The 12100-nt window shown below is 39.4% G+C and overlaps 1 protein-coding gene across 3 annotated transcripts in view; it reads right to left on the bottom strand.

The window, feature by feature from the left end:
• Positions 1-12100, bottom strand: part of CTNNA3 (catenin alpha 3) — a 533166-nt gene that overhangs the window by 504973 nt on the left and 16093 nt on the right. For all 3 annotated transcript variants that reach the window (XM_054204553.1, XM_054204552.1, XM_054204554.1), the window contains exon 3: positions 8838-9030. In XM_054204553.1, the coding sequence (XP_054060528.1) occupies positions 8838-9030 (193 nt within the window). The remainder of the gene's footprint in view (positions 1-8837; positions 9031-12100) is intronic.

The raw sequence follows: 12100 nt of genomic DNA, 5'->3' as shown, positions 1-12100 counted from the left end.
CACAGGCAAAAGAGCTATTAACTTATTTTAACTCAGCACTGTAAACCAGATTTGCAAATAGGTTTATATCCCAAGATAAATGTGGTCTGTTAACCTCACATACTTCCTAGGATAAAAGGAGAAGTAGCAAGTCAACTCAGTGACCTTTGGGGAACTTAAAACTTCTAAGGCACAGAATCTGCTGCAGTTCAGAAGAACTTCTGGTGAAAACTATTTAAGTCTGGAGAAAATGAAAGTAAATTAATGAAGGGAAGGCAATAAGAAAATAAAATAGAACTCGTTACTTGGAAAGGAAAATTTGGAGGGAAGTGGCGGGGGAGAGTGAGAGAATCAGCCAACCAGAGGAAGACTATGTGGAATCCTCCGTCCTGTGGTTCAGCTCTCTGTGATCCAAGGCCTAGTTTGGTGTAGTGCAACCACAGTATGACCCTAGCTGAGAAAATTTTTGGTAAGGTGCAAGAAAGTATGTTAGCTAACATCACACAAGACAAGTAAAAACACAAAAGTTGCTGAGATAGTAGTAATTAGCAGTCAAAGAATCCAAGAAGAAAAAAATACTGACATGAAAAGTTATAAACCTTAGGCAAAAGACCCATCAACTTGCAAGATAACAACTCTGCAAAACTGAGCCACAGTTCCAAAGGAGCAACAGAGGCCAACGTTTTCACACATGACTGACAACTGGCCAGCATTACTGGGGGCAATAAATACATTAACAATTTGCTCAGTCACTCATTAGTCTTAGCTGTCTACTGTATGCATTACCCAATAACCAACTACCTTTTATTTTTTAAGTTCTGTATATCCTGCTAGGGGAGTCTCTGTGCACAGTAAAAGTGGTCTAAACAAAACTGACAAGGAAAGCAGATTTGACAGGAATTGGTTGATTAGAAAGGAGTGAAGGTACTGAGTTGTGAGAAGCCTGGACAGGAGTGAATGGTGAGCCTATGAGTTAGGAACTGAATGGATCAGGAGAGAAGTAAGAGAACGCTTAGCTGAGCAGAAGAGACAGTGCTATTACCAGGAGTATTTAATAAGAGTTGGGAAGAAAAAAGATAATCCTCTGACAGCACAGCGGCTCCTCAGAAACTTCTAAGGTAATGTTTCCACCTACCCATAAACACAAGGCTGAACTGCATGTTCACAGGCCCCACATGGGATTATATGCCCAGATCGCTGCTATTGTGCATTCCAGAAGAGAATGGCCATATGTATTTGGGTGTCCTTCAAGCACCTGGGTACACTTCAAAACCTCAAATAGTCCTAAAATCTGAAAATAGCACCATTTCAGCACTGATATCTTCTGGGTACTTGAGCCACAAAGATGATTAAGGGACTAAAGCACCTCTCATATGAGCAAAGGCCGAGAGAGCTGGGACTGTTCAGCCTAGAGAAGAGAAAGCTCAGAGGGATCTTATCAGTATATATAAATACCTGAAGGGAGTGTGCAAAGAAGATGGAGCCAGACTGTTCTCAGTGGTGCCCAGTGACAGGGCAAGAGGCACAAACCGACACAGAGGAGGTTCCATATAAACATCAGAAAACATTTTTTCATTATGAGAGTGATTTAGCAATGGCACAGGCTGACCCGGAAGGTTATGGTGTCTCCATCCTTGGAGATACTCAAAAGCTGACTGAACATGGGCAGACTGATGGCCCTGCCTGAGCCAGGGGGTTGAACCAGATGACCTCCAGAGGTACCTTCAAACCTCAACCATTCTGTGATACTGTGAGTGAGTGTGTGAGCGAAGACAAGACAGAAGGGTCTGAATATGACCAGCCCCTTAGAAACGAGTTGGACGTAAGCTGGGATGGCCAGATGAACAAGTATAATATCATGACCTTAAAACAGGGCCATGAGATGCAGCCTAGGCAGACAGGAGCTATGAGTAGTACAAGTAGCAGAAAATGATAGCTCCAACAACAACATAATGTTAGAACTTTCTTAAAATGCAGTAGACGGCATGACAGTTTGATGCAATTTCATCCATTTTATTGTAATTCCCCTCGAGTCTTATTCTTCCTTAATTACATTTGTCACAAACAATGAAACGTGAAAGACAGTGCCCTTTTAGCGGCACAAATAGGGAATCACAGAATCATAGAATGGTTTGCCTTGGAAGGGACCTTAAAGATCATCTAGTTCCAACCCCCCTGCCATGGGCAGGGACACCTCCCACTAGACCAGGCTGCTCAAAGTCCCATCCAACCTGGCCTTGAACACTTCCAAGGACAGGTCATCCACAACTTCTCTGGGCAACCTGTGCCAGTGTCTCATCACCCTCACAGTAAAGAATTTCTTCCTAATATCTAATCTAAATTTCCCCCCTTTCAGTTTAAAACCATTACCCCTTGTCCTATCGCTCCACTATCTCATAAAGACTCCCTCCCCATCTCTCCTGTAGGCCCCCTTTAGGTACTGAAAAGCTGCTACAAAGTCTTCCCAGAGCCCTCTCCAGGCTGAACAACCCCAACTCTCTCAGCCTGGCCTCATAGCAGAGGTGCTCCAGCCCTCTGATCATCCTCACGGCGCTCCTCTGGACCCGTTCCAACAGGTCCATGTCCTTCTTATGTTGGAGACTCCAAAGCTGGACACAGTACTCCAGGTGGGGTCTCACGAGAGTGGAGTAGAGGTGTAGAATCACCTCCCTCGACTCGCCGGCCAGGCTTCTTTTGATGCAGCCCAGGATACAGTTGGCATTCTGGGCTGTGAGCACACATTGCTGGCTCATGTTGAGCTTCTCATCCACCAACACCCCCAAGTCCTTCTCCTCAGGGCTGCTCTCAAGCCATTATCTGCCCAGCCTGTATTTGTGTTTGGATTGCCATGACCCAGGTGCAGGACCTTGCACTTGGCCTGGTTGAACTTCATGAGGTTTGCACAGGCCAACCTCTCAAGTCTGTCCAGATCCCTCTGGACGGCATCCCTTCCCTCCAGTGTGCTGACCGTGCCACACAGCTTGGTGTCATCAGCAAACTTGCTGAGGCTGCACTCAATTCCACTGTCCATGTCTCCAACAAAGATGTTAAACAACACTGGTTCCAGCATTGACCCCTGAGGAATGCCACTCATCACTGGTTTCCACTTGGACATTGAGCCATTCACTGCAACCCTTTGAGTGCGGCCATCCAGCCAGTTCCTTATCCACCAAGTGGTCCATCTATCAAATCCATGCCTTTCCAATTTAGAGACCAGGCAGATGGGAGTATTCACAGTATTTCAATTATTTTAGACATTCAAATGAGAAGCAATTCAAAGAATCAAAGTCCAGATATATCATAACTACATAATTATTGGAAGACTGATACTTCCAAGACTCTGTTCAGCACACACAGATAGATGAATCCCAAAGTGTTACTACCATTAGCTAATCGGTTTCTGCCTGCTACAGTCAAATGACCCCTACTTAAAAAAAAAAAATCTATGCTTGACCACAGGGAAAAGAAAAACAAAACAGTTCAGGCACAGGAAATTTTTTAAAAAGTTAGAGGATCCATGCACTTTATCCTGCACCAAAAATATCCAAAAACTTACATAAAGATTCCTTTAAAAACAAGTTAACTGTAAGCCTCTTGGCAAATTTGCCATTGGCAAATAGCTGAGAAAAGGTACACACTTCTGCTGGGCTGCTAGCCGATGGCAGGCAATCTGTCTATACAGATGCTTGCACTAATATCACTAACCGCAGTCTGCAAGCACTCCTCAGAGACAATGTTCAACGTCACGCTCAGGGAACAGTTAACTGTTCTTTATTGGTTTAGGCAAGACCATCAGAATCATGCTTTCTTTTTTTATTTCTTTGAGTAGATTTTCTTTCTCCTACTAAATCCTATCTAAGCATCACATTTCTCTCTCTTCTATTTGTTTTTACATCTGGCTTTCTCCTCTCGTTTTTTATTTTTAACTGCAGCAGTGTGAAATCCACATGGAATGCAGTGAATTTTATGCCATTCTTGTGTCCTCCCACATGGAGGTATTGTTGCCAAGAAAGTCCTGTCACCCACTCCTGTGAACTGCACCCTTAGGGGCTGGTGGATTTACAGTTCTAGAGAAACGCGGTTTTCAAAGGCAGCCCACTGACTAAGGGAGGGAGGGAAGTACCAGAGTCAGTAAAGAGAGAGGATTTCAATCTTTCTGGTCTCAAACGGAACTTGAGAGAAAAAAAATAATCAATGGTTTATACCAATAATAGAAAACTTATAAACTCTGATTTACACTAGTATTTGCAGCCTCAAGTTCCACAGGCATGAACTAACACATAAGCAGAATCAGTACCAGAGAAGGTTGGGAGTCAATGTCACATCAGAGCACAAAACAACCTACCACTTCTAAAAACAAGAGCTTAATCCATACTAGTCACTAGTATAATCACCTGTTCTGCTCCCAAAAACACCATCTACATCTGCTACAGCAAATAAAGGATTCTGCTTCAGCCAGTTGGAAGTGACACTATCAGCGTCAGGGCAAAGCAAATTGATACCTCATGCATGTTCCTAATATTCAACACCATGATAACTCAGATTCTCACAATAGCTTTCTGTAGCTGTTACAGGACATTTTTCTCCTGCCACGCAGTCCCTTACCCCACTCAGATACCACTGTATTCTGTTGCATTGCTATTATTTCACCATTGCATATCAGGAAGTTCCACTTCCACATCTCATACAGTTCTTTCTAATGTGTAATCAGAGCCACCACACACCCCCTTCATGCCTTACACCCATGTCTTCATTCTCCCTTTCCCACTCAGGGACACCTGATCCAGATATAGTGAGGTGAGGAGCGATCTGTGCTTGGTTTGATGAAAAGGGTGTACAGCACAGATTATTTTGAGACACTTGAATATCTAAATTCTGTCACCCAGAATTAAAGTCCCTAAAATGCAGAGCATACACATGTGCCTCTTAATGTAAAGATGAGAAAGCTAAGCTTATTTTTAAGATATTTTTTGGAGGGTGGACACGGGATGATGACAGACACAAATAAGAATATAGTATAATACAAGAGATCACTATCCCCTTCCTTTAGTAAGTAACCTTACAGTACATTCCCCATTTCTTGCCAGTGAATGGTAATTTCTTCCTTGCCATTAAAGCCTTGCCTCTCCTGTTTAATGTCAAAAGACATTAAATATGGACATTTGAAATATCAATTTTTTTTTTTCCGATTTTCTTTTAAAAAGTAACTGAAGGCTCAAAATATAACTCCAGCAAGTAACTTGCTTTCAATTCACTGTTACATGTGATGAAAGGCTTATCTAGGAACACATTTGGGCATGATAACAGCTAAACACATGAAACATTGACATTGCAACAGACAGAAACAACACAGACAACAACTGTTGTATTTCTGACCATATATAGTCAGAAAGCAATGGCAATAAATACCAAACATTTTAGCTATGCCTGTACAGCTGTTTGAAAACTATAAGCAATCACACCTTGACATAAAAAATCATTATCTGAAGTATAACACTTGACTTTAATGCAAATTCCTAAGAGAATGTTTCCCCACATAAACTACATCACTGCTTTGTCTTAAAACTGATTAAATATCAGAATAAGGACATTAATTATAGTCTGGTGTTTAGCACCGGAAGCATTCATGGTTGAACAATGCTTCTTATTCCTTTGTATAAGGCTCAGTTATTTTACCATTGATTCACAGAATATTATGAGTCAGAAAGCAATTTTTTTAAATGCTTTATACATGAAATCTGGCAGTGAGAATTTTTCAAAGTACTTATATTTGTGTTTATTACACTATTTTAGAGCAAAAAGTACCCTTTAACAAAGCTTCACCAAACCAGATCAACAGGAAAAGGCAGTTCTTCAGTTACTAGGCTAGTAGATTTCTGGGCGATGCACTTAGTGCCTCACCCACAAGGCCTGTCTGGTGACTCATTTAGTAGAGTTCCAGAAGGTAAATCAAGATGTGGACAGAGATGGCCTTAAAAAGTACTTTCTTGAGAGTAAACTCAGAAAAATGTGGAGGACCTCTGTATTAAAATGATCAGCTCCAAGACTATAAATCTTCGGTACAACTTTGCAGATGTCAAAGGAAGCAGAAATGAGATTTATCTAGGGAACGTATCTGCCATCAATTATAGCAACACCTTCTTTCGGATATCACTAATAGAACTCAACTGAATTTGAAAGACCAAAATCTCATCTTCTGACAGTGTTTGTCAAGACTGAACCATAGTCAGCAAAGCCATATCCATGTCCCCATTTCTGAAGAGACAAGTAACTAATGCATCAGATGAATTAATATATGACAAATCTTCTATTTATCTTATCTTCACTGTTCACTTTTATCCTAATAATTTGCCCCTTTATACCCCCCAAAACATAATTATGAACAGAATTATCAGTAGCAACTTAAAAAAAGTCTATCACCCTTCTAAAAGGAATCCCTATTAATGAGCTCCAAGAGTAACAAAACAGCATTTGCACACTGGTGATTGGCATTCAAAATAAATAAGCATTTAATTTCATGTTATAGTCTTCAACTCAACAAGCTCAGTGAGTGACGGAAGCTAAAATGTGAGAAGAGCTGAGAGTATTTATTCTTTCCAGATGTTGGTGTGCAGCTCTGGGACTGACAGTTTGGTTCACATCTGAGTGAAATTATCTAGAGCATTCTTTCAAAATTCCACTGCACAGTAAACACAAGCTGTAGCCACATGTAAAAATTCATAATTTACGAGCATATTAATAAAATACTTGCCAGTCACCACAGAAAAATATGCCCACAGAAAACTAAATACTATATGCTATGACACACATAGCAGGTGACCACATGCAAGCACAGTTTCTGACCCACAACCTTTCAAAGAGCTTCAAGTAAATAACATGAAGCGTTTAACAGCAGCAGAATGTGACTTGAATAACAGGCAATAAAGTTATATATAATGTGGCATACCACAAATTAAAAATAATACACAGCTTCACAGGACTAAAAATATCTGCAAAATTAACATACTCCTATTTATTTTACAATTGTTCACCAACTTCTTAAAATTAACTTGTGCGGTTTGGCAAATCCTTAGAGGAAGATTGGCTATGAATACTCAGTTTGTCATTGCATAACGATAGGTGATAACATGGACTTAACTTTCTTTTAAAACGTATGAGGTGTATATAATCTACTTTATGTATTATTTATTTTTGTAGTTATCTCTGGTCTTGGCTGAGAATCAATAAATAAATTGAAAATGTGAAATATTTTTATATTATCTATGTATAAAAATCAATATAAAACTATATATTTTATTCTGTCTTGTGTTATCGGCCTGGAATGGATGGGCTAACATTTTACGAGTACTCCAAAATGAATGATTTTTTTTTTAAAGCCTCAGCTTATCAGCATGACAGATAACAATGATATTTGCTGGTCATAATGCTTTTAATCACAACGGACCTTAAGGTACTGCAGACACCATATGCATATGTCAAACTCTAAAATGCAGCCATCTCTGGATCCAGAGGAAGCCAATAGCTCGTAAGCACTACCCTGAACAACAGCAGAGACTCAGAAATTGGCCCAGCTGCACACGGAGAAACACAAAATAAAAAATAATAAAAAAAAAAATCCTCACTAAGTTGCAACCTTAGTAAGAGCAGAGTGATATAAAGACCTGATTTACATGGTTAACACACAGTCCTTCAGGCACAAGTTGTCACACAGCATAAGAACATATGCCACACCGCTCAGTCGTGAAAAGGCAACTGAAGCCCACCTTGCCCCTTGATAAAACCGAGCCTGGTTGCCAGCTCATTCAGTAACATCGCCTGGCCATGACTTTATGGTACAGACCATTGTTCTTTCCTTGTCTGCTCCTATGTGTTTGGGAAGGCTTTCATCAGGGCCTCTTAATCTGATTTCAGGCAACCGTCAGGAACCATTTGTTTATAAAATTCATGGAGCACTAATGAAAGGACATAATTCTGGAATGACCAGGCACTAAAAGCATTACTCTTCTGTCCCCTTGTTCCTCTGAAACCTTCTCCTGAATCAATTTTCAAGGTTGATTTCTGCAGCAACACGATTTGGATGTCTGTCATCCAGCTTATTACTATTTGAGCCTGACCTTCATATTCACCCAATAGGCCATGATTATCCATGAGGAGAGTAAAAACCAACAAAGCAACGAAGAGGCTGAAAGAAACTGGCTAATACAGTGTTCTGAGCAGATCATAAAACCTACTCCTGTTCTGGGAGTCTAGCTGGAAACAGGGAGATAGGGCACGAGGAAATGGAATATAGCAAAACTCACCAAAGAAGAGCTGCTCTATCATGAGGGGATGACTCTTACAGTAGGTTAAAGAATCTATCTTCCTCCTACTGAAGTCTCAAAATGAGACTGTTACAACTTCCCAAATTAAGGCCTTGCTACTGCACAGAAGAGGGAAGATTTCTGTTTACAAATTTTTAACTAAAAGGCCTTAATCCCAGATTCAGGTAAACAGTTCTTTTCAAGAAGAGTATTAAAGCATGCACTCACTTAAACTTGTGCTTAACAGCCACTAAAATTAACAAGGGGCATCCTGTCTTCATTGAAAAAAACAAAAACACTTGTTTGAATGAAAATGAAACATTTTCATTGAAAAAACAAAACTTCCACTGATATAAGTGGTTTTCCACAATGGGGCCCAGCTTGCACACTTTACCTCCTTAAAAGTGGTAGCTGAGAACATACAACTAGACAACTCAAAATTCAGGCACGTGCACATCAAAACATATTTCTCATGGATATCCTAGCTTCACGTTGACACCAGGGTTAGACAGTTAAGCTAATTCCTTGTGATGCCTAAATTACTTGTCATATACTTACTCTCTTTCTGGACATCAGCAAGTGCTGCATGAAGTTCCTCTTTGAACACAATTGCTTCCTTGGCAATTTTTTCCCCTTTGTCCAACAGATTCCAAGTGGCTTCTTCCACAGAAGCTAGCAAGACACGAGCTCTTTTGGAACGGCCCTTTTTCTTACTAGAAGGATTCTGTGGACAGTTCACTAGCGTTGTAACCTACATTTAAAAGAAATAAAAGAGACAGTAACGGTGTAAGTTCTGTAAGTGAATTTATATTGTTTTCAAATTAAAAAAAAAATCAAATTAATATAGTTGAGAATAAGCAATGAGATTCCCCCTGCTTTAGAGAGAGACAGGCAAGCTCAGCATACATACTGAGAATGGGCAAAACTATTGAATCAGATTTGACAGATAATTTTACTTAATATGCCTCATCTTCGTATTCTTCTTTCTATATGATCAAAGCAAAGTTAATAGAAATCTCACTGTTGTATTAACCCTGATGCAAACTCCTGACACTGCTTATTTTAAAATTTCCTCATGATAAAATAAAAATAAAAATTACTAATGCTACTTAAGAAAGCTTCAGCCAAGGCAGGAATTATAATCAGTGCTGAATCTTCCCATACTTCCAGCTGAAATCTCCCAAGTTATCTCAGAAGCAAATACCCAAAATGAGCATAGAAACATTTCAAAATGCTTTCTGTTCTTACAAAGGAAGACTGCAGCTGTCAGAAGCCAGCACCTCAAAATTGGAAGGCGGGGGGGAGGGCATGCGCTCTCAACATTATAATTGTACATCATTTTACTCAGAATGTATGTTTACTGCAGCTTTGTCCAAATTATGCTTCTGACCAATGCACTTCAACATCCATAAAGAACTTATTTTTATATAGCGTCCCACTCCACATTCCTCATCATCTGACCGCAGCCTCCACACTCCAACAGAATGTTTCTAACAGACTGTTCCTCTAAAGCATTGCTTGAGCTGTCACACTAAGGAAAGATTTCTAAAAGATTTTAAAAGAAAAGTTTTATATAGATATTTTAAAACATACTTTATTTTCATTGAGTTCCCCGATGTTTTTTAAGCTCCTCCTATCTTGTTCTCTGTGCAGAACATGGATAGTACAATATTAAGTACAGATCTAGTCTTGGAGGTCAATGAACACATTTTATATAATTGCTTCATTTTGTTAAATGGCATTCCAACCATCAACAATACTCTATAAGCAAAGCAAAAGCTGGGTATGAATTTCTCAGTCCAGCAGATAAACTTCGCTAATGGCTGCAGTAGAGCTTGTGGTTTGAGCTGGTCTAAGGAAAAGGGCTCCATTCACAGGTACCTAATGAGAAGTGCGCTGGCTGTGCCCTAGCTCACCTTTACACTTTGTTCATTAATTCAGACACTTTAGTGTTTTTCATAAATCAGCATTTTTAAAGGTAACTGACAAACATGCTCTGGGAAGCATTTCTATAAACACATCTTTGAAAGACAAAAGCCCTGACCCCTACATCATTCATGTGGAATTCTGGGGGAAAAAGGACCAGCCACTTGACATCGACTGCTTTGGCATGTCACACGGAGACAGCAACATAAATAACTCTGTCTCAGATTGTTAAAGTGGGCTTAGGTATTTTTCTGACTGTGGCTCAAAGAAAGTAAATGAAATTATTTCTTGCATATAAATCAGCCAGCTGGTAGAGAATGCACTGGGAATAAGAATCTTAATATCTTTTATTTTTACAAACCCTGTAACATTATTTCTAGAGCACTTAATGCAGTTTCAATTATCATATTTTTTAAGAGCAAGTTAGAGAAATTGCAGGCTGATACTTCCAACAAGAAAGGCATTAAATACTGTAAAAAAATTAGAAGCTTCCACAAAAACCTATCAGTAAAAGACATTTTTAAAAGGTCTTAACTATTTAATCACCATTCCCAGAAAATAATATCTTCTATTTCTCAGATTTTCACTGTAGTCTCCTTTTTATGTAAAATAATATTCTATGTACTGTTCATTCACATGTTTTGGAGGAGGAAAGGAAACAAAACAAACGGAAAAATATGAAAAAATAATCAGTCCTGCAAGTGAAAACTCTTGACTGCAAGACCCTTCATCTTCAACATCACTGTCAGGAAATATCAGCCAGCTTCTGATCTCAAATTCAAGTTAAAATTTGATAGGTAGTTCTTGGCTCATGGAGATTATGAAATACAGAAAAACTACTCTGGATTCTCTAATACAGAATCCCAATGTTGAATGCAAAAATTTTATGCAGATCCTACACAGAAATAATTGAACTACACAGTAGCTAATATAGCGTGCCCTTTCGATCCATTGTCAACACAGCTTGTACTGTAGTGGCAGAATACACAGTCAAAATTATATCATTATAAGAAAAAAGAAAAACATATCCCCATTAATCCTGCTCCTGCCCGACTGCATTTCCCTGTTATTAACACACTCTCGTTGCCACATACAGCAGGTCTCCCAGCATTCAATGGAAATCATTATCAAGAGTTTATTTTGTATCTATGGCAGGAGCAACCACCTTTTGCTAGAGGCACAAGGTTTTTTTAAGTGAGATTTTTAAGCCCATATGCCATCACAGCTGCAAAGCTGAATCATGTTATTGTTGCCTGTTATTGCCATTATTTATTAGGCTGAAGGGGTGGGATTTTTTGTCATGGTTATCCCAAATACGGAATTTCTAAGGAATCATGCAGCAGTCTTCCAATGCTATATTCAGTTCCTCACAGCTTTACAGACAGTATTTGAATATTGCAGTAGTTAAGGAAACAATGTCTTGGTACTTTGAGTACCAAAATATTTGGTTCACCTTTGATATTAATATCAAAGTATCTTCAAGCACCAATCATAAAACATTCTTTTTTGTTTAAAATTTAGTTCAGCGTTACTGCAATCCCTAGACATTTTTTGGGGGGGAGGGGGGGAAGTGATCTAATAACAGCAGCAGGACCCCCTGCTCACTGTTTCACATCCGAGTCAGACGTTTAACAAAGTATTGCCCGTACAAATAAACACTGGTTAACCACTTGCAGTGTGCAGAAAGCAAACACACTATACACAGAACTAAAACCAACAGTGTGTGTTTTCTGTGTGAGCAAACTTTTGTCAGTGTGAACGACAGGTGAGAATAAATGCCTTTCAAATTGCCTATTTTTCATCGGTGATGGAAGGGACTCTAGAACACATGGATGTTTCTATGTATTCTGTAAAATTTACCTGTCTATTGTAGCCATGAGGTTTCTTTAGATCAC

This window comes from Rissa tridactyla, chromosome 6 (genome assembly GCF_028500815.1).
Source record: "Rissa tridactyla isolate bRisTri1 chromosome 6, bRisTri1.patW.cur.20221130, whole genome shotgun sequence".
NCBI lineage: Eukaryota > Metazoa > Chordata > Aves > Charadriiformes > Laridae > Rissa > Rissa tridactyla.
This window is presented reverse-complemented; position numbering and strand designations above follow the sequence as displayed.